Source organism: Cydia strobilella, chromosome 2 (genome assembly GCF_947568885.1).
Source record: "Cydia strobilella chromosome 2, ilCydStro3.1, whole genome shotgun sequence".
In the NCBI taxonomy this organism is placed as follows: domain Eukaryota; kingdom Metazoa; phylum Arthropoda; class Insecta; order Lepidoptera; family Tortricidae; genus Cydia; species Cydia strobilella.
This window is the reverse complement of record NC_086042.1, coordinates 23,429,914-23,453,833: the sequence shown is the minus strand read 5'-3', so window position 1 is coordinate 23,453,833 and position 23,920 is coordinate 23,429,914. Positions and strand designations below refer to the sequence as shown.

Genomic DNA, 23,920 nt, shown 5'->3' with positions numbered 1-23,920 from the left:
TATAAAAAAATCATATTTTTTTCTTTGTAGCTCCAACTTCTCCTCCTTTGGCGGTTCAGCTGGAACAGACCGAGTCTCCAGGGGAGATCAGGGTGCGGTGGCTTCCGCCTCCAGCCGACGCACACAATGGACTTATACTTGGTTATAGACTTAGGGCGGTGCCACAATTGGGTGTAATTAAAGGTACTTAATAAGTTGAATATTATTTTACAAAGCAAAAATGCCTGAAACTTGATATCAAAATGAAGAAAATTTTCTCTATAGTAAATGTTTGGAAAATTTATTATTCCTTTTGAATAATAATGAATAGAACAGTATTGTGTTAAAATATGATATTTATTTAACAGAAAACCAAGAGACAAGTGATAAGATCATCAAAACAGCTTCATTGTACTCAAAACAAGAAAACACAGTAACAGGACTGTTGAAAGGAGTCAGGTAAACAAAAACAACAAAAATATCAAAATAATCTAATTTCGATATCAGCTCCAAACACCATTTTGATGATTCTCACGTCGATCGATTTGTCCTACTTGTCCTATTGTTACTGAAGACATAACAATAAAAATTAAAATAAAATATATATATATACAATAAAAATAAAAAATCGGCGTGTCAAGTATCATTTTATAAAGATTACCTACTTAAAGATAATTTTAAATCTTTAAGTAGGTTTTTTTGATAATTTAGCAAATTGACTGACCATTTTTTATCTACTAGAATATTGATTGAAATTTGGTTAACCGTTTTCACTTAAATAAATTTAAATGATTGATTACCTTCGCTGTCGGGTTTTCTTTATTGTTTATATTTTGCTTGTTTAGGTATGCTGTGTCAGTTGCGGCCTTTAATAGTGCTGGTACTGGGCCGTTTTCAATTCCTTTATTTCAAGATACCAGGGAAGGTGGTGAGTTTATGCAAACTTTATCTTATGTAGTTTGAACTTGTATAACCTATTTAAGCATTAAATTTTGTCTGGAATGTAGAAATCTGGAATTGTAAACTACTTTTAACTTCAGCTATTTTTATTATTACTTTGAAAGACTAAAACTAGAGACTAAATTTGCGGCCCAATTCGAACAATGCTTCTAAGAGATCACTGCGGTACGATACCGATCTGTCAGTGGCAAAAGTGACATTTCTTGAACCAAAAATGTCACTGGACACTGACAGATCGATATCGTACTGCAGTGATCTCTTAGAAGAGAAGCATTGTTCGAATTGGGCCGTTGGTCAGAAATAGACATGACGTGATAATTATATTATTTTTTTAAAACGTTGGTAAAGAGAAGCCAGAGAAGCTGATAGAAGGCAACCTATCGATGTTTTGAAATTTCAATTCATAGCTGTTTTACGATATTCAGTGATAGGTGTGCACTTCAGTAGCATATCCGTTTCAGAGACTTGACTTCTATCCTCATGAAATGGTAATTTTATTTATTTATTTTATTGCACAGTTAATGATTATTTCACACTAGCCGATACCAGCAATTTTTTTGTCATTTATGATTTAAGGTCGTTGAAAAACTACAGGTTCACAATCGACCTTTCCTGTAGCGTTAGTGAAACAATATCACGTTACCAAAAGCATTTGAACGGTCACCCATAACATTGAGGTTATGTTTTATGGCAGACCCGCTTTAATCTGAAATTCGAAGGTATTCATGAAACTTTGTAACAGTCGTAATATGTAACAATTGGAATACGCAACAATTGTTATGGGTGAATTAACAAAGAGCCGTGAACTCCCCTCGTAGGTAAAGCTTTATTGTCGCCATTAAAATTACCGCCCAAAAGTTTCTTATTGTTTTTATAAGTAATTGCTTCTCACCTTGCCCGTTTTTTGGAGCCGGATTCGGTAAAATAAATATTATGTTTTATCTATCTTTAGACAGCCAATACAATGTATTGTTTTACCTGTGTTGTAAGTCATACAGGCATTAAAAAAATTATTCTGTACCCGCAAGTTATATTTGTCTATTTACCTAACGGAACCTTTTTTTAAATAAGCTTAAGAATCATCAGATCGAATCAGAGAGGCGACAGATGAATTGTCCTAACAAGGGCAAGACTGAAAATACCTTAAAATAAAATAAAAAACCGGCCAAGTGCGAGTCGGACTCACGCACCGAGGGTTCCGTACTTTTTAGTATTTATTGTTATAGCGGCAACAGAAATACATCATCTGTGAAAATTTCAACTGTCTAGCTATCACGGTTCATGAGATACAGCCTGGTGACAGACAGACAGACGGACAGACGGAGACGGTCGGACAGACGGACAGCGGAGTCTTAGTAATAGGGTCCCGTTTTTACCCTTTGGGTACGGAACCCTAAAAATTAGTTTTTCGTCACCTATTGAGCATACTAGAGAGAAAAAAATCCAGATGACTATTACACCCGTAAAAATAAATTATATCTACGAATACCTGACTACATGGTAGATTTTTTTATTCCGTACAGATTCAAAAAAACACGTCAATAAATAGTTGTGTAAAATAGGAAAAGCAAATAACAAATTAAGAGTAATTTTTTTTTTAAACAGATGGCATTTTTTGCCATAAATATAATGTTCCGCTCTACGGTCTACGGCGTAGCAATAAGGCTACAGCGTTTGCGAATATACAATTAAATATCATAATTATATCGATAATTAATACGACATACTTGAAATATGTTAAGATCCACCCCACACACCACAAAAAAAATGTTAACATATTTTGACGACAACTTGGCAAAGTATTAAATGTAATACAACTCCTTTGACATGTACTTTTCTGAAGTTCTTGACAATGTATCAAATATGATACATAACAGTTTCATGTAAAGATTCTGTGTATTAAATGTTTTTAAATACGACCACTATGAAAATATTTGCACTAAGAGACATCAAAATGCAAAATAATGCAAAAATATATACTAATCTAAGAAATGAATGCAAAACTTACAGTACGAAACGATATCTATTGTTTCCGCGGCGCCATGTTGATTATTACTAATTAACTTACAATAAAACCTATGTTCATTATTTTTCACTATAACATAGGATGGTAACTCGACATCTTTATAGCGGAACTATTTTGTTAGGTAATAAAGTGGACCGGCTAGATTTTTTAGTGTTACGTGTATCACGGGTATTACAATGCCAATATAAGGGTAAAATAGATTGTTTTTTTTAATACAACTTATTTATTTAAAAAATACACATATATTTTTTCTAATAAAACGTGTTCACCTTTCATATAACACGACTTAAAGAATGAACGATGCACAATACGAGTATGTGTCGAAGTCTAGTCAAAGGTCCCACTTTATCGCTTATCGAGACGACGAACGACGGCGAGCTTAAGGACGAGATTAGCTTGTATCTTTTTACGAACATCATGTCAAAGCGTCTTTATGGCAAGCGACAAAGTGGGACGTTTTGCCGGCCGCGGACACATATTACAAAATCATATCAGTGACACACTGATATTAAAATCAAATTGGCTTCATTATCTTACATTTTTTACCATCCCTTAGGGATGACTCACGTTAGACCGGGCCATGTCCGGGCCGGAGCTTCCGGCGCTTACTTTTCTATGACATGACAGGTGATCACGTGATGCTTTCCATAGAAAACGAAGCGCCGGAAGCTCCGGCCCGGACACGGCCCGGTCTAACGTGAGTCATTCTTTATAGGGAAAGTTTTGTTCAAGTTTTAATTACCAGAATCTGCAACTGGGAATAATTAATGTTGAAAAAGCTGGAGATATCATTTAAAATTCTCTTTTATTTTTGTTGTGAGCACGTTAAGTTTGTTGAAAATTTCTGAGAAGTTTCAAGTACGATAAATCTAGGCTATTGTTGTAAACAAAAAGTAAACATGCCTCCGAGGCTGTTGGTTTAGACATTTAAATCATTTAAGTTAACGGCCTAGTCAGGAACTTTGTACTCGTGTAATGAAATGACTTTTGTTTTATTATTTCTTGCAAACTTTCCAATCTCTATGTTAATTTCTTCGTTCTTCTGAAGTTCGGTTTTATGGAGTCGGTTAATTCTACACTTAGCTAAATTTGCAACACAAGTTTTATAATTGTAGGGTACTTTTACAAAAATTTAGGACATTTGATTTTCTCTCACATATTATGGGCATTAATTGTGGGGAGAGCCAACGATAGAGTTGCATCTTACAATATTAGGCTTCAGTTTTATTTTTGTAACGAAGCTTAGTTCTTCTACAGCTGATTACACTGAATTTAAAATTTTATCGATTTCGTAATTATTTAACGAATAATTATTTGTGCGATAAAAAAACACATAAAAAAGTTTCATATCAGCAGATTCTGATATTTCTCAGTATTCCTATAACACACGTAAAAAAATTCATAAATATTTATGAGCAAAAAAAAGTTAATCTCAATAAATATCTCATGAATTTCCTACAAAGCCTCTGCGGATCCAAAATCGCCGTACAAAGAGGGCTTTAAGAGAATGATCCGTGTGCGTTTCAGGGTGATACTAAATATGCTAAAAATTTGACACGTCAGCAGTAGAGTTAAAAAGCACTTATTCAAATAAAGAATGGCGGCCTAATTACTACAGTTTCTCCATTCTAAAAACCTTTCAGTTTGCCCCTCGTTTGTTAATATTGATAATTCAGCTTTTTGGTAAATAAAAATTGGTGACAGATTTATTTTTACTGTTTTACAATTTGAAACAGGAATTGTATTTCTTGTAACAGTTGTAACGGTGTAGATACCTAATCAATTAATTTTCTTCATCATCATCATATACTTAAGAGTAAGTCTCTTGTCGGTGGAACAATTTCCATGTTTCGCGGTCCTCTGCCTTCTCTTTGACAGCCTGATACGACACGACGTTGAGTTTTTCCTTTATTTGATGCATGTACGCTCTCCTTGGTCTTCCCTCCTTCCTCTTTGCTTCAACTTTCCCTTCTATGATGTTTTTGATAAATTCGTCGTGTCGTATCAGGTGCCCAAGCATCTTTCCTCTTCTATTATCTATAGTTCTTAACAAAGTCCTCTTTTCTCCTACTATACGTAAAACCTCTTCGTTGGTTTTTTTTCAGTCCAACTGATCTTTGCCATTCGACGCAAGCACCACATCTCAAAAGCCTCCAGTCTCTTCCTATCACGTTGCCTCATTGTCCACGTTTCGCTTCCGTACAGTGCAATGCTCCAGATGTACACTTCTATGAGCCTTTTGCGTATATTGTCTGATATCCGGGCTTTAAATAGGCACTTCTTTGTGTTAAAAGCTTTTTTAGCCATGCTATTCTAGTAGTAATATCTTGTGTACATCTGGAATCACTAGTAATTATGCTGCCTAAATATTTAAACGATTTTACCTGTTCTATTGGACTATTATTTAAGTTGATTTTCTTCAATCACCTGAAATTCAGTAACGTATCGCTTTTTAAACCTACTGGATAAAAGAGTCGACTAAAATCGCCATGGTTCGTAACATATTGAGTGCGTACATATTAATTACTTGTGCCCTCAGAATATGATCTTATACATATAACGAAGACAATCGATTATTACAAGTTAGTAGGTTTTGGAAACTTGATTATCAATCAATATATGCAAAAAGCAATAGTAATTATAGAATATTGTAAAGAGGATTACGTGTTCCAAATGTGGTTTAACTTTTCTAAAGCTGCGGTTTTACCACACACCGAAGTACTAACCGGACTGAATTTATTTAAATATAAAAATTATGCATAGTGAAAAACATAAGTTAAAATACTTTTCAGATATTTAATTTACTCTTCCTTGCTAGGAACATACCTATCTTAAGCGGATAGATACTCCTGCCGTCAGACATACCTCTTTCTTCATTTTTGTGTTCTTCAAAAAAATGCCTGTGGCTAATATTATAAGTACAGTCAAGTGTAAAAATATGGGTGCACAAATCATACTCAAAAATATGTCCTTATTATGTCAGCGAATTAAAAACTATATGGGACATATTTTTGAGTAAGTTGTCTACACCCATAATTTTACACTTGACTGTACACGATTTTACAATTTATGCTCCGAAACACTAACATAATAAAACAGCCCACCTTATAGAGGCTTCAGATAACCAGAAGCCGCTGGCCACTATCTCGCCCAGCGGATTAGCATTGTGATTCAGCGCGGCAATGCGAACAGCTTTCTGGGCACCTAGCGACAAAAACCTAGAACATTTTTTTTTTATGCGTAGGTATAATGTTTTTATTATGTTTTACTAGTGTTTAGTTATTCATAATTAAATACCATCCTTATTTCCACATATGTGACGTTTTCAATCAAAAAGTACCACATTCTCGGTTGTCGATAAGGTTGATTTCAAATTGAAGCCATATGGAAATAGCGTCTGATTGACAACCGACAATAAGTACCCCTTTGATTGAGAATAGCACATATTTCGGTTGCCTACAGCTCCAGAAGAAGGGCCGTCGTCAGTGGAATGTAGTGGTATGACATCATCGGCTCTGCGAGTGAGCTGGCAGCCCATTCCACCGCACAAACAGGCAGGAGCACTCATCGGATATACAGTGTTATATGCAGCGCAAGGTTTGTTATGATTCAATTTCATTCTTAATAGACCTGTACAAGGCATTGCCATATTGTAAACATGAGTCTTTTGTTCGGGACTTGATGGAAGTCGTCCAAGATTAAGAGGTTTAATATCTGTCTGGTAGTATAAACCTTCTTACTGTAATCCTGGCCGACGGCATATGACATTCAGATATGATTGACGTTGTTGTTGACTTTTGATTCTTGTTTCTTGTGCTATTAAACTCTACTATATTTTTTTTATAAAATATGTGTTTAAATTAACCACAGACCTAAAATGTATTCTTACTAGTTCTGTGAAATTAACCCATACATTAGTTTTCTGTTATATACAGAAGACTCTAGTGTAACTCCGAATTCGTTTTTTTTTTCAAAAACCTAAGACAATGTTGTAATAAAGCGATGAGAGAGAGAGAGAGAGAGAGAGAGAGAGAGAGAGAGAGAGAGAGAGAGAGAGAGAGTTTATTTAACATCTTTGTGACACACAAAAATTTACTTAATAGTTGACATGATATGAGGTCGACTTGATACGCAAGGTATAAAGGGGCCCACTGACTATCAGTCCGTCGCGCCGGACGATATCGGCCTGTCAGTTACATACTATTAAATCTACTCGCTATCCGGAAATATGAAAAAAAAGGTGCCAGTATTGGGCTTTGATCCGATTTTCGAAACAATAGGCACGTGCCTGGATAGCATTAAAATGTAGTACAGTCAGCAGCAGAAGTTGCTAAGCGGACGAGGTGTTCAAAATTATCTTGACGCGACTTTATTGTAAAGAGAACAAGAGCGTGTCAAGGTAATTTTGAACACCTCGCCCGCTTAGCAACTTCTCCTGCTGATTGTACCTACCAATAATGTTAGTTACGAGAAAAAAAGTCTTTGTGGAAGTACGTAATCCTGTCAAACAACATTTCTCCGAAAACATTATTAAGCAGGATTTGTCAAGAGTATTTCGCTGGACTGGTAGCATTATTTTCCGGGAATGTTTAGGTATCATTGAATAATGGCATTTATAAAGAGTTTGTGTAAAATACCCACGAAAACTAAACCACATTTTAATGTAATTAAGTAGCTTTCTATCGATTTCTAACCGCACGGCTAAAGAAAATAATGGTCTATTTTTAACCCTAAATTATATTATATATTTATATAAGTTGGTATACCTAAATAGTAGTTATTATTACGAGCCCGCTGTGTCCCACTGCTGGGCAAAGGCCTCCCCCCTCTTCTTCCAGTCCTCCCAGTTTTGAGCTATATCTGGCCAGTCACTCAAAAAGGAGTCCAAGTTATCCCGCCATCGCCGACGAGGTCTGCCGGATCCCCGGTTTGAAATAGTAGTTATTTTACCTAAATAGTACCTATGCGTAGTACCTATGCGTTGGATAAATTGCTGAAAATATACGGCATGACCATTTGCTGAAAGCTTTGCTTTCGGCTTCGTGTGATGCTTTTGATAGCGGTTGCTCCATATCAGATGTTATTGCAGATATATTTCTCGCATATATTACAGTCTATTTTATGTAGGTCGTACTCAAAGCTTTCACCTATGGGATCATCCTTGAATTTGCAAAAAGGGATAAGAATAAAATACAGGTTTTAGCTAAATAGATCACAGTTTTCTACCTTTATATTTTAATTCAGCGCTCGGAACATGGTTGGACGTAGAAAAAATACCTTGAATTATTTACTATTACACTTGATACACATAGGTATGTATTGTACTCGTTGAAACGTACTAGTTTTACATCCGAATACCTGCTTGATTATAATGCGAAAGAGTGATTAGGTACAGAATTAGAGATGCTTAGTAAATTTATTCCCATGGTCGAAAACTTAGAGTATATAACCAAACGGAGTAGCCATTAACAGGCGTTCCCCTCTGTCGAAAATAGTCGGCCAATGGTCATACACAATGGATTGACGTTTATCTGACATGGCTATTTTGACGTCACGTATACATTTGACGTTGAAAATTGGCAGACTTTTTTGTACAGCAAATAACACTGTAATTGTTACAGACAAGGCGTCTCCGTTGGTTGTATCCTCCAAGGCCGAAAAGGAAAGTTTTTCATTTTATTCACGGAACATTGTGATATTAGAATACTTATTTTCTTATTTCGCAGGTCGCCAGTGGCACAATGCAACAACTCTAGTCACGGAGCTTAGACTCCAAGGCCTCTCCAAGTTCACCAACTACACAATCAAAGTAGCGGGTTTCTCGAACTACGGCCTCGGTCCGTTCTCATTCCCTATTGTTTGTGCCACACTACAGGACGGTAAGTTACACTGGACTTAGGGAGCAACTTAGGGATTGCTTTGACAAAGTTTTGCTTTGTTCAAAGTATTGACTGGGTAATTCTTGGAGACTACTGTGTAATTTAATATAGTTACAATAAGTGTATCTCATTGTTTCTTTAAACTTCATTTGAATACATATTTAAAAAGTAACTAAAAGGGAAGTGATTCAAATCATTTCAAAATTGTCTTTTTTTTGGCTATTTTCTTAAATAACTTCTTAACTATTTATAAAACTTTGATTGATGTTATCAACATTAAAATATTATGTAACATAACTTGAATAAAAAGCACAAATTCTGTAACTGTAAGTTCCGACAGAACCTTATCCCAGTGAAAGGGAATGTGAAGAGTAACATCAACACATATCTATGTACTTAATTAAAACTACACTAAATAATATTAATGAATTAATTCGATATTAACATAAATAACTAACCAGGTACAACTTGGTAGTTTGAATTTCATTTCATATTTTGTTTCGTAGAAGCTTTTTATCTAAATCTCGGTTATTCAGAAAACCAACCGAGCTCACTTGTTAGCAAAATTAAATATTATATAAAATAAATGGCTAAAATTTTAAGTACCTAAAACTCATATTTTCAGTACCCGAAGCACCAGCTGAAATCAAACTTTTATCACAATCGTCCAACGCATTGCTAGTCAGTTGGAAAAAACCAAACCAACCCAATGGGAGATTACTTCACTATACCGTTTACTGCAAGCCTGCATCAAGGTAAAAACATACATTTTACGGCTTGAATATAGTTGTACTAATAACTATACTAATGTCGAGATATTTACAGCAATGATGGCCCGCAATCATACCGCGTGGACACCCAGCCTAATACTGATGCTTACGAAAGAACTCAGACCATGGAGCTAAAAGGACTAACGGAAGGAAGACAGTACGATGTTTGGGTTACCGCCAGTACTTCTATCGGAGAAGGTCCAGAGAGCAGGCGGGTTACCAACACCCCTTCTCAAAGAGGTAATTCAACTAAATTGGTTTGACAAGTCTTTTTTATAGCGCAATAAACCAACATTTTCCACTAACGTTAAGCTTGAAAAATACAACCAATAATGTTCTCTAATCCTCTCTTCTCCTAACAGTAGTCGCAGGCGTGGCATCGTTAGGTGGAGAGGTATCTGTTGCAGTCAGGAACTCCCTCCTCTTGGAATGCAAGAGTGTTGGCGCTCCTCCGCCGAGGACGGTCTGGTACCACAATCAAAACATCATCACACATCATCCTAGGTTCACCAGAAATAGAGATGATAGTTTGCTGATTAAAAGTAAGTGCATCTACATTAATCAGTAATCGCCTATAATGGTAATTTTTATCCTAATATGTGGTATAATAGAATTAGGACAGTTTTGAAATATTTTTGTAAGTAACATCTTTTTTACTAGGTATTGACCAAGCTCTCAGCGGCAACTACACATGCCTAGCCAAAAACCTCTACGGATCTGACTCCGTGGTGTATCAAGTCAAAGTTTTGCCCTTGCCTGACCCCCCAAGTTTAAGAGCCACGCCTTACAAGGATTCTGTTGTAGTGCAGTGGGACGAAATAAGAGTCTATAACAACGAGTCACTGGCTTATGGTATCAGTAAGTATTACTATTAAATTAATGAAACAAACTGAATGTTTGGTTGCATTGTTGGTTCTCCTGAATAGATTTTTTATCTTTGCCATAATATTATTTAACTTCAACTCTTCAAATTCAAAAATAATGTTTTTTGCTTAATTAAGTTTTTAGAACATATTAAATACATTAATAACGGGTCACTCACGTGTTTTAAGTCGAAAACGTTCGACAAGTTTTTAGAATGTTTCATTAATAAATATTTAAATTATTAATGCAATTAATATCATAAGTATTATAAATAAATACATCTTACAGCTTACAACCTTACATGGAGGGAAAGTGACGGCCCATGGCAAGAGGCTTGGCCGGTGGCTAGAGAGTCCCGACTACCAGGAGTTCAACAGCATACTCTGATTGGTCTTAAGTGTGGGACTAAGTATTCAGTCAGGGTCACCGCCACCGATTCCGTCGGAACGTCTATTCCTGCTCTAGCCGATGTTATGACCTTAGGAGGAGGTAAGTTGCAGTTATGTAAATTAGGTGTACCTATGTATATTGCACTTGGCTTGTAAATAATAAGCTTTAATCAAAAATGTGTTTCAATAGCGCCAGTCCCCCCTCCTTCCACCGACTGGTTATGGAGCAACGCGTCTCACATCTACATCCAACTCAGCGGCTGGGATGATGGCGGCTGTGACGTCACAAAATGGGACGTTGAATATCGGCCTCTGGGCTCCAACCTATGGCACAGAGCGGAGAATAAAGCTGTAAGTTTATCATATCACCCAATATCTTAAATTATTATATGTTGTTGTTCTCAGATAGTCTTTTATGTTCTCTTTTAGCAAAATATATTACAACTTTTAAAATGCCTATGCCTATGACCTGTATGGGTAGTAAAAATCCAGTATATGTTTCACAGCCTGTCGATATGAACATGGGCTGGAGTTTCTACGAAGGCCTGTACCAAGCTCCTCCCCTTCGCGCAATGCCGACGTCTTTTGCAATTGGCCCTCTCTCTTCTGCAAATTGGTATCAACTGAAAGTGACTGCTACAAATGATGCTGGAGTTGCATCCACCGTTTACACATTTGCCACGAAGAATGTCGATGGAGGTTAGTAGGTTGTGATGGATAACATTTTTGAAGCATTAGTATACAATATACACTTAACAATATATTTTACTTTCTTGACACGTGTACAAATATACTAACAAATAAATACAACGTTTACCTAAACTATGGAAGAAGGATCTCGATTATGTAAACTCTTAAATATGCCCTAAAGTTCGTACAAACACTACAAACAGCCCCTAACTACTGAATATTTGCGAATCCTAAATCAACCCCAAAATCTTTGAACACAAACATTCGAGGTAGGTAAGTACCTATTCTATCTCGCAAAGTTGAATTTGCCAATAATTTCGCTTTAACTTTAATTAGAAATCTGACAAGCGCAGACTTTTCACAAATATCATCTAGCAGTCTCGTATATATATGAGTTCATTAATAGTCACCATGCACTTTTACGGCTGATGGTACATACATATATGCTACCGTAAACACACGGTAACATATAAATTGAAGTTTCAAAGTTGCTTGAAACTCATAAGCTATCCAAAATGAAATGAGTATAATCTCAGATGCCTGACGGTTTCTGTGAAGATATTATCTTTAATGTCCCGAGGTGCGTCATCCCCTGCGCCCCGATATCCTATTTACTCTGTTCAAAACTTAGTTAAGGGCTTTAACTAAGCTAAGACCTTGCGCGCCTGTATAACGATGCTTGCTACATTTTTAAATAAATAGAGCTATTTTTCCCCGATTACGGGAAGCATTATTATTTTAGCAGTCTCAGTATAGCTATAATGTTACATAGGTAAAACATACTTGGGTATGTTTGTGTCGTGTATTCCATTGTACTCAATAAGTCGCCATCAGATATATTGGAGATGATAACGCCTCTATTGTCAAGGCATTAGAGTGCGTATTCAGATATTTGTGAACGCCTTGGCTGCTGACATATATTATGAGTGTACTTACATAGTGATATGGAATGTCTATAAATCAAACGCTAAGGTAGTTTGATACGCCAATTTTTTCTAAATATATTTATGTTAACATTAACAATAGACATTCCAAACCTAAATTAAAAGTTTTGTTCAACAAGCCACTTCAACAACAAATGTCATAACAACCACGTAACCGTTCTAGATGTCTAATTAAAAATGCGGGTCGGCGGTTGCTAACTTAAGGGTTTGAAATAATTCTCATTTATAACTAAACTCGAGGCAAGCGAGCATTGTGGGACTTAAAGTCATCTCACCTCTTAACAACTAATGATGTTGCTGCTGACTATACATAGGTACATGTAAATTAACTGTAGACATCTCGTAGATTGACCAGTAATATCACTAAAATAAAATTAAGGCTAAATCTCCTTATATTTATCTATGGTCATTTTAGAAATAATAATCAGCCACGTGACGTAAGCTAGGAGCGTGCGTTTCATGGCCCTAATGGTTAGAATATCATAAGGAGTAATACCTAAGTACCTACATTTTACTAAGCTGGAACATATTTGATCAGTTGTAAAAAACTGGTTCATTTTCTGTAGGTGTGGGTACAATTTAATCGCAAAGATAAACGTTGAGATCACGTTGGTAATCTTTTATTCTTTTTGCAGAAGAAATTGGGCCCCCGTCAGACATGTTTGATCTAAACATGCTTGTCATCATATGCAGCTCCATTCTCCTTATCGTCTGCGTTTTTGCCTTTATTTGCATCCTCTTCAAGAGAAGGCAAGGAATTTCAAATTGTTTATTTTAAGAGTTTTAATTCTCATTTGTTCATTTACGTTATTCAACTGCATATCTATCAGTCTACATTTAGGGTTCCGTACCCAAAGGGTAAAAACGGGACCCTATTACTACAACTCCACTGTCCGTTTGTCCGTCTGTCTGTCTGTCTGTCCGTCTGACTGTCACCAGGCGGTATATCATGAACCGTGATAGCTAGGCAGTTGAAATTTTCACAGATGATGTATTTCTGTTGCCGCTACAACAACAAATACTAAAAAGTACGGAACCCTCGGTGGGCGAGTCCGACTCGCACTTGTCCGGTTTTGAGGATTGGTATGTCGATTAATGTAAAATTATTCGATTAAATATAAACCGTAAATAACACTTGTATTATTTCCTAAGTTATAAAATAAGTATTCTCTTGGGATCTACCCAAGTGCGAAAATCTAAGAAGGAACGTTCTGGCTGATAAGTGATAACCAGTATACAAGGTGTAACAAAAACGGATCCTCACTATTTTTGTTACAATCCTGTATTTATGGGACACTTGGGCCCATCTATTATTTTATCAAGATTCCACCTGCAGCTTTCGCATTCATATTGTTTCTAAGATATTATTTCTCAAACTTGTTTTCTTTATAGACAAAACTTCTCGTCCCAATACCGTCACTCTATAGCTGAGGACGTGAAGTCCCGCAACGAGAGTATGACGTCACAGTCGGAGCACAAGGAGCGGTATGCGCACACGCCGCGGATATACACGTCGCCCGTTCATAACAGGAAAACCAGTAAGAATGGTAAGAATTTGTTAAATTAGTACAATATTTACATAACAATGGCGAATTAAATTATTTACAGAAATTTAGAAACTTGTTTTTGATTGTAATTATACTATTTTCTTAGAAACGAATTATAAGAGAGGGTTATGATTTATGCAGTCTGTGTGCTTATGTTTGTATGAATGAATTTTCGTATTCTTATTTCAACTAACCTCCATAAAATTTCAGATTCTATACTGATAAATATCAGCGAGGCTTAGACTAGCAAAACATGCATGCAATTTACGCTACATTGCCGACTACTTAAGGTAAACTGCATTCCAGTTTGGTCAGATACCGCAATGTAACGAATATTGCATGCAAGTTCTTGCTAGTCTAACGTCTTGGCCACGACATTTGCGCCACTGGCTTCGGCTAAGGCGACAACCAAAGCGAGAAACAGCGATCGGACCTTTCGTTCCCACTTATGGTTTTCGCCTTAGCCGAAGCCAGTCGCGCTATGTCGTGGCAAAACATAAACCTCGCTGCTTTAGGCAGGTTATAAGAGCAAAACTTTAAAAACACTGTTCTTAATAAGTAATAAAGATTTCTTCTCTTTTCAAGCAGAAATGTTCGAAATAAGTCCCTACGCCGAATTTGCCCTGGGTTTCCGCACCTTTGATCATGTGGAAAATCAAGACTTGCCAAGCCGGCTGCCTGGGCGACCACGATTTGACACAGGTAAAATGTGTAATTTTAAAATGCCTTGAAATGTCAAAAGGGATGTTGACAATTTTTTAGAACTGTTTTCATTTTAAGATAGAGACGTAATTAATGTAAAAAAAATTTTTTTGGCGGGCGGATGACTTTTTTGCTATTAGGCGGAAAATAATTGTCTCGACGCTAAGGCGGGTGCGCGGCAGCAGGAACAGTATGCTGAGGGTGTATATACTATGTCTGAAATAAACAATTTTTAATTTTTTAAATTTTAAATTTTATTTTATACATAAATTTTTAATAAAAAATCGACTTTAATTAGTTTAGTGTTTAAATTTCGCGCAAAAATGCTCCAAGCTATCACGTGATCTTGATGACGTAACGATGTCATAAACAAACTGCTGTCAGTGCCAGAGGACCACCAGGTTTGACAACTTGTCTGTGCGTGTTTCTCACACCGTGACGTCGCGCTCCGATTTGCGTTTGCAGTCACGTGATGCTGGGCATTATTTTGAATACTTTTAATTTTCTTTTATTACTCGTAATTTATTACGCATATTTACACTTATAAAATATGATTTTCAGCATTCTATATTCCCTGCTATGGTAAAAACATAACATTTTATATATTCGCGATTCATGTCAACATCCCTATTAGTTATTACTTATTAGGTACAGGTACAGTCGCCATCACTATATCGGAGCGGCCAAGGTGTTCAAAAATATCTGAATAGACAATAATTTTTTTTGTACTTACAATAAAATGATTTACTACTACTACTTCTCGGAATCACTTAATAGTATTTTGTGCAACCGGTACATAATAAGGGTTCTTAAAATTCAAGGGCCGATGTTACATAACGAAACGAAGTTGAGGTTTGTTGAGACAGGCCCGAAAATTTTAAGACCAAATTATGTACCGTTGCACACAATATTTTCTTTTAAACAGCGGCAAACACCTAAAATTATAAATAAAATCAAAGTAATAATTGTATGTAGATCTTCGCCCAGATGTCAGATTAAAATATAAAACAGTTGCATAATATTGTATTAAAATTCCTAAGAACACTGCTGTTAGGATTGTGAACATTGCGCCGGGGCCCGCCGCGCCGCACTTCTTGTGAAGTTGATTTCGATCTCACTGGCAGTCATTTAATCTAAAAGTGCTGGAGTAGAAAAACATAGTTACTCGTAAACAAGCGAAAGCTTATTAGGTTCAAATGTATAATATTTTCTGTAAAGATAAATTCCCTAAAATAAACCGACTGGCAAATATTCTTAAGTAATTAAAACTGTTCAGAAGTCCAACTCTAATTGCAGAAAGAAGATTTAATTTTGCTTAAAAAATTCATTTAATTAACATAAAGTCCGGTTCAGATCTGTGCCAACTCGGAGAGGAAACAGGCCGAGATAAATCTCACTGAATGTCTCTGTTGCTTTTAAACATGCTTATTCTGCTAGTGATTTAAATTGGTAAGTAAAGAACTTATTAACCGGTATACCCTATGACACGAAACCGATAAAGAATAAAATTTCACGAATAAAAACGATTTATCATTGCATACACCTATTATTTAACTGTACAGCAAATACAAAAAAATCTGAACAATGTTCGGTTACAGTTGAAGTTAAAATATTTCCGCAGGGATACCTATGTCAGTACTATCTCGCTGGCAGTGAGCAATGATCATAGTACCTAACTGACGACAGTGGCCGCCTCCTGACGAAAAGTGGAAATAGCACACAAGGTTCATTACAAATATTGAAACAAATAGTAGAATAACAGCCTACGTGCGCTCATTAGTGGCGCGTATAATACCAAGGACCTTTACCTGTTTTAAACAATTTTTGCTAGAATAATCCCACAGAGCCCAGTCAGGACTGTCCTGTCGGCAGAGTGAGCAATGCTCGCAGTAACTGGGACGGAATTGATCGTGGCTGTAACTTCAGATGTCGAAATGTTCATTCGAATCTTATTTAGATTTCGCAACACTGCTCAGTTTTAACTAATAGATAAAAAGAAATATAATAGAAAATATTTTTATTCGTAAACACAAACGAGACAATTTACATATAAAAAAACGTAGAAAAAATAAAGTACCACGAAATGGCCTCATTTGAGCATGTTGCTGCCAACTGTATAAAAAGGAGCAGCATTTTTTTAGTAAATACGAATTTATTTGCATTAATTATTCACACGAATATTACTTATACGAGTGCGAATAAATTAAAAAATAATTTAAATATAATTGTAACGTGCAGATTGTTTTAAAAGTATGCTAAACTTGGTCTAAATTCCCACTACGCATAACAGCCGTAAGAGCCATTGGAAAACTCATTGAATTGCCGTATTTTCGCGCAATAAATTCCAAATTTATTATTGTCTGTTAAGGTCTGTTTACATACTGATTAGTGTTAAGTGCGAGTAGGAACATGTGCCACTAAACGCAAGTTAAAAATGTATGAACTGAATGATTTCGCACTTAATACTACCTAATCAATGTGTAAACAGGCCCTTACGGCTATTATTTCTACGTGGTAGGGTAAGAGTTCAATCAATCAATCAAATATTTATTTGCTATAAGTAAGCACAGTTGCATGTATGCAAATACAGTTCAATTCACTTATAATAAATAAATCACAACAATAGATAGACAAAGAATAAAACTGAATAAAATAACACAAATAAAACAAACAAACAGAACAAAAATTACAGTATACAATTTAAACAAGGATAGAAAAATGTCAAGTTAGTTTAATACATTAGCTAAGTATTCGACGAAAGAACAATATGGTCTATTTATAAAATATATTATATTTATATAGTTAGAAGAGGATATTAATGTCGCTTATAAATAAAATAAAAAGCCTTTTATTTCCCGCTAAATTATTACAGATACATTATTAACGATTTCTTGCTTTATGATGGTTAGTAAAAAATTTTTTTTTTTTTTTTTTTGCTTAAATACTAGTTTTTGGTTGTTAGTTGCTTATAAATATTTACCAATATTTACTAAATAATTTGTATATAACAGGAACCCCTCTCAGGTGAATCATTTTGATCGGTCAAGTGCGGTTTGATGCCAGTTTGGTCCAGCTATTTTAATGATGTCCTCGTCCCAGCGTGAGTGTGGCCTTCCACTGCGTCGCTTGCCTTGAGGGCCTTTCCATAGGGTGACGATTTTCGTCCATCTGCGGTCTTTAAGTCGTGCCACATGTCCGGCCCATCGCCATTTCAACTTTTGAGCTTGGTTGAGAGCATCTATAGTTTTAAGCGCGGTTCTTATCTTCGTGGGTCGTATCTTTTGAATTTTTTTCAAGTTTAACATGCTACGTTCCATACCTCTTTGGCATGTAATTATTAAATTCTGGGTTTTTTTGGTGAATTTCCACGTTTGACTTGCATATATTAAACATGGAATTATACATGTGTTCATAACTTTAATTTTCAGCTTTACTGGCATTGGCAAATATTTTATATTTATATATATAGTTAGAAGAGGATATTAATGTCGCTTAGGTATACGAAACAATTTACTGTAACAGGAAATTAAAGGTCTTCGCTAATCAACTCGCTGTACGCGGCACATTGAATATTAGGTTCTCTTTATTATTTCAAGTTGACTTGAGTCTTTGTTTTTACATTCAGTGATATTATTTATTAAAACTAGTGACCCGGCCCGGCTTCGCACGGATTACCCTTAACAAATTATACACCTAAAGCTTCCGTAAGAATCACTCTATTGATAGGTGAAACCCCCATGAAAATCCGTTCAGTAGTTTTGGTTTATCTCGAACATACATACATACAGACAGACATGGCGCGGGACTTTGTTTTATAGGATATATAGATAGATAGATGATGTCTTGCATGATCGTAGTAAAATTCATATTTATAAAAAAAACTAATTATCATTATGAAATATTGTGCCTGTGGATTGTGATTACTTAATTCTTGAATGTCGGCAATTACATTAATTTACCGTCATCAAAAACTCTAATTCTGGTACCCCCGAAACTTTTGCATTGTCAACAGATTCAGGGACAACAACGTCAAACTTTTATTCATCAACCCGAAATATTATAATAATCTACTTACACAGGAGCTCAGAATTTAATTACCAGGCGCGAAGTCTGAAATTCAATTAAGACATCTTCATTTTGGATGTCGGGGATAAATTCGGTTGGTCTAATATTTCAAGAAGAGCTAGTAACAGTAGTCGAGGCTGACGGCCCGATTCGAACAATGCTTCTAAGAAGTAACAGCGATACGATACCGACCTGTCAGTGTCAAAAGTGACGTGTTTTGGTGGAATAAATGTCACTTTTGAGACTGGGTTCGAATCCCGGTAAGGGCATTTATTAGTGTGATGAACACATATTTCTTCCTGAGTCATGGATATTTTCTATGTATATAAGTATGTATTTATCTATGTAAGTATGTATATCGTCGCCTAGCAGCCGTAGCTTTGATTAGTTTGGGACTAGGTTGATCTGTGTAAGATATCCCCTGATATTTATTTATTTATTATTATTTATTTACTTACTAAATAATGTGTCTCCAATGCGAATGCGAGTCAAATTGCTATTATTCGAATGCTTTTCTTAGTTCCAACTGTCCCTTCAATTTTCATACAATCTGCACAAAATTTGTTACAACACAACGCTGCATTTGGGAGTCCATTGTTATAGTTGCTGGCTCGACCAATCGGGATGCGGGTGGCAACTGCCAGACGGAGGCTGCCAATCACTTTGATTTGCGTTCTGTCCTATCCATACTAATGCAGCTATTGTTAGATAATATATGATGTGATGTGATTGATGTGCTTTGAAGAAGTTGAGGGCGATCACTGTTTTTTTTTTCTCTTGTGTACACTATATACACAATTAAATAGCAGTGTTGGCCGAAACGTTAATGCAATTAACCAGTACAAATTGAACCGTACACTGTAACCGTCCGTTACGGTTTACGGTTCAATTTGTACTTGTTAATGGTTAATTGCAATTAACGTTCGGCCAACACTGCACAATAGGATGCTTAATTATGAGAAATATTGAATGCATGCTTTGATATTATAATAACTGACTTATATTGTTACCTGAATTGTGTAAAAGTGAATAAAATAATTTGTAAACAATGTCAAAGCAAACACTGTTGCTCTTTCATGTATTTTGGCTGATTAGTTAGATGTCCATATTTTATTTTGGACAGCCATTTTTTTCCTATTTCGGAGTATATTCCATGATCACTTTAGTATTACTTACACAAATTTACTCTCAACTCTTAGAAAGGCTCTGGGTAGAAATTGAAAACATTTTGTAAAATTAAAACAAAATTATTGACTTACCTTTAAACTTTGGTTATAACGCTCTGTATGAAAATATTTCATGAACTTAAATATATTTAAAAACCATATTCATTACATTAAAAACTACATGATTTTATTACTTCAAAAAGCCAATTACAAATGTTAAACATTAATATAAATTTTCCCAAAGCCTCTTAAATTTCATTGTCTATTAATCTTGATTAATTAAAAGATAAAATTAATGACTGTTTCTTCCATTTAAGTAAGTTTTTCGTAGAGGAGGTTGGCTTAATGAATCTGTCTCGTAGATCCCTGGGATCCCTAGGGCTCGTTAATTGATTGATCGTTTTGTTGGCACCATTAACCTTTTTGTTAGATAGCTTTGGCTGCCCACTTTAGGTCACCAATGTCGTTTATTAGGGATAAGTGGCTAAAAACTTTATTTGGCTTCAAAATCAAATCGGTCAACGGGTCACTTTAATTTCCGCGACCGAATTTAAATAATTAATTGCAAAATAGAATGAAAGCCTTTTGCCTGTATAGATGAACCCCATTATAACCTTTTTAGGGTTTTTTCTTAGCTCAACAACATTTTAAAAAATACGAGATAGGTATGTTTCAAATTTAAAAGCCCTACCTTGAATGGTTTGGACTGTAGGTTGTCTGTCCATGTAAGTAGGCTCTAGAACAATAATTTGTCGCTAAAATCTGTCGTTACGAGTATTGAGACTATTAAGTATCTTTTAAAATTCACATATTTTTTGTTAAATCCCTATTTTGTTCAAAGCCTATCGTGATCGGAAGCGTTATCACCTTAAAAATCCACATTAGATGACTTAACTGAAAAATGTTAGATGACGTAACAAATCCTATTTTTGTCAACAGAGACCAGCTTCCAGGCTCGCTCTGAGTCGGACGACAGTGACAGCACTTCGAAAGCTACTATGTCAGCGATTCCGCGAAGTAAGATTCACTTTAACCCGTCTAATTAACCACCAAATTCATGATCAATTTGCACCTTACATTAAAAATTACATTAAACTACTTCAAATTATGCAAATGTTTCATGTGGATTAGAACTTGGCGCCATGTATTTTACCTTCCAATTATAAAGCTGCAACTTTAATTTATACAATAATAAGAATATTGAATTATATTTAACTAAGTTTTACTACTAAAGAGCAACTGTTGATACCATTTGATATAATAAACATCTTTATGTACCTACACAGTTTACAATAAATAAATTTCGCTCGTGGTTCAACTATAGAATCCTTTCGCTTGCCCGTGTTTCAATTCCACACTCGCGGGTAAAATACAACTTTGCACCCTTGTATAACAAATAACTATACTTACTTACTTACTTACTTATGACACGCAAAGGCACCATATGTAATTGCGCAATCTGACAAACTTCGCCTCTAATCCAAGTCGCCTTTTGCCCTTCATCGAGTCAAATGAGTCCCTATAGGTGTTGCCTATTACCTCACCTTATCATTAATTACGCTCGGTATACTCACGTTGTGCAACTGTCTCGTTGGAGCCAAATTGGGTAACAGGTCAATTAGCGGTCATTAGTGCTAGAAGCTGGCGTTGGCGCTGCCAGACTGCCTCGTAAAATTTAATGAGCTACCTTGCTAACACGAAATATTGGCATTAAGACAGCAAATTTTTTTTGACGTGACGTAAGAACAGAAATTGCTGTTTTTTAAATTTTCACTATTATAATTATCGGTCTGATACTTAAATCAAACACATATATAACAATATGACATACACAGAGATATTATAACATTATGGTTTCTCATAATACTTTTTTTGCCTTATTTTCAGGACACTGCCGCACACCGCATCACAGATAACAACTGAAGCATTAAATTATATGCAAAAAATCATCTACTTTTCCAAAGGAACGCTCTGTCAATAAAAATGTAAATGTACTAAGTATTACATAAATACGTAATATTAGAACAATCAAACTGACATATCAACATGATGCTTTTACATAGAAATCATGGGCGCAACCTTAATTCCCTTGTTTGCTGTCCCTATATGACCTAAATAATACCTAATACACGTCTTTAAATAGCAAAATTTTGCATGATAGGTACCTCTGTCAGACAGACAGACAGTGTTTTGTATCTGTGTGATATCCAAGACATTTAGACAAATTGAAAAACCACTTCAAAATCAATGCTGACTGTACCTAGATCACGATGTGCCAATACTTTAATGAAAAATGAAACGACAGTCACGACAATGTAACACTTAATGTTTAGAAGTAATTTATAGTGTTGATCTCAACCATTATAAAAATATAGACGTTTATATTTACTTAAATTATCTTTATTGAAAGACTGATGTTTCAATTAGCATAAGATAGGTAAAACCAAGGCGTTTGTGTCAAATTGTTGTACTGTAAATACTTACATAATCAAAGTCCTGGGACCCATTTCAGGATCGTTGCAAGCTTTTGATCAAGTGTGCAGCTGTGGCAACTTACACTTAAGGACAGTAAAAGCTATTGTAAGACTAGACTTGTACCTGTCGCGGATTGAGTCCCAGGTATTCTTTCTGTGTTTATTCTAGACGAGTTTACGGTTCAAAATGCGAACGAAATGTTAAGTTTCGTTCCTGATTTCCAGCAAATAATCTGTGGCTCTCGACCTGATTTGAACTTCAAGATACGTCACAAATTTGCTAAAGATACCGTATGACATCTTTAGCAAATTTTTGACGTAAGTATAGATTCGAATCAGGCCGTCTGTCTCTGTATTTTTTTTGTTGATTTAAGGTAACGTTGGGGTAAGATGGAATGGTTTTTTGATGAGATGAGCAGTTAGTGTTGCATAGGAACCACCGTAAAACAAAATACAAGTTTGTGCTGAAAAATTCTACACTAGCACTAGCAAATAATTCAATCGATAACACTCCGGTAATGGGGTACACAATGGGTATAAAATACCTCTAAAAATACTTTTGCGATATAAAAAGACTGGGAGAAAGTTCAAAAGGAGGCGGAATACGATCGATATTAAAACCGTGTACACGAATGCTGTGCGTTTACGATATTGTAAAGAAGATTGAGGACAGTTTATTTCTTTACCAGAATCTGTACCTATTCCTATTTCCTGTGTTTCAAGTATGAAAAAGTACCCAAATTTTTCCGCGAAATTGTCCATTTACCTACATAACTATGATTAAAACTGCCAATTATAAAATTTCATGAAATCAGCCGTATTGTATGATTTTAACATAAAGTTCAACAGCGATAAATGTGGATTATATTAATAATAGCTGTCTTTAGAAAAATGATTTTGTGTATTTCTGATTACGTATTTCTGAACGGGTAATTTTAATAGCAGTTTTGTTACTGACTTGTAATGTAAGTACGTGAAATAATATTAAAATGTTCCAAGTATCAATTATAAGTATTTTATTTATTTAGCCTACCTTTTTGTTGCCCACGTGTAGGTTTAATGAAATTTTATAAAACCACTCATGTTCGGCCTCGGTTGGTTTGGAATACTCGTGATTCTCTTGATCTATAATGGTACTTATGCACAACCAAAACAATCGAACTATAATCTTCTTCTTTGTCCTCGCCTTATCCCGTTACGCGGGGTCGGCTTTCCTAATTTTGAGGGGCCACTTTGTTCGCTGATAAGCGTCGTCACTCGACAGGCCCAACTACTTCATGTCTCTCCGGACATTCGTCAACCAGGTAGTTACTGGCCTGCCCCTTCCTCCCTTTGCTGCAGCCATGAATAGGCACTTCTTCACAACGTGATTTTCGGGTCTACGCATCACATGTCCGGGCGGTTTTATATATACTTTGCCTTTTGTTTTTATTGGCATTTTTGGGTCACACAAGACCCCTGTTAG

At 35.6% G+C, this 23,920-nt stretch overlaps 1 protein-coding gene across 1 annotated transcript in view; it reads left to right on the top strand.

Annotated features, from left to right (window-relative positions):
- LOC134754441 (cell adhesion molecule Dscam2-like) overlaps positions 1-22,500 on the top strand; it is a 60,721-nt gene extending 38,221 nt beyond the window's left edge. The window contains exons 16-32 of the mRNA XM_063690774.1: positions 31-183; positions 348-438; positions 825-907; positions 6,428-6,562; positions 8,692-8,844; positions 9,470-9,599; positions 9,670-9,854; positions 9,977-10,156; positions 10,275-10,472; positions 10,767-10,967; positions 11,058-11,218; positions 11,374-11,566; positions 13,137-13,251; positions 13,894-14,048; positions 14,637-14,750; positions 20,921-20,998; positions 21,869-22,500. Of these exons, the coding sequence (XP_063546844.1) occupies positions 31-183; positions 348-438; positions 825-907; positions 6,428-6,562; positions 8,692-8,844; positions 9,470-9,599; positions 9,670-9,854; positions 9,977-10,156; positions 10,275-10,472; positions 10,767-10,967; positions 11,058-11,218; positions 11,374-11,566; positions 13,137-13,251; positions 13,894-14,048; positions 14,637-14,750; positions 20,921-20,998; positions 21,869-21,897 (2,354 nt within the window). The 3' untranslated portion in view covers positions 21,898-22,500. The remainder of the gene's footprint in view (positions 1-30; positions 184-347; positions 439-824; positions 908-6,427; positions 6,563-8,691; positions 8,845-9,469; positions 9,600-9,669; positions 9,855-9,976; positions 10,157-10,274; positions 10,473-10,766; positions 10,968-11,057; positions 11,219-11,373; positions 11,567-13,136; positions 13,252-13,893; positions 14,049-14,636; positions 14,751-20,920; positions 20,999-21,868) is intronic.
- Positions 22,501-23,920: the final 1,420 nt, after the last annotated feature.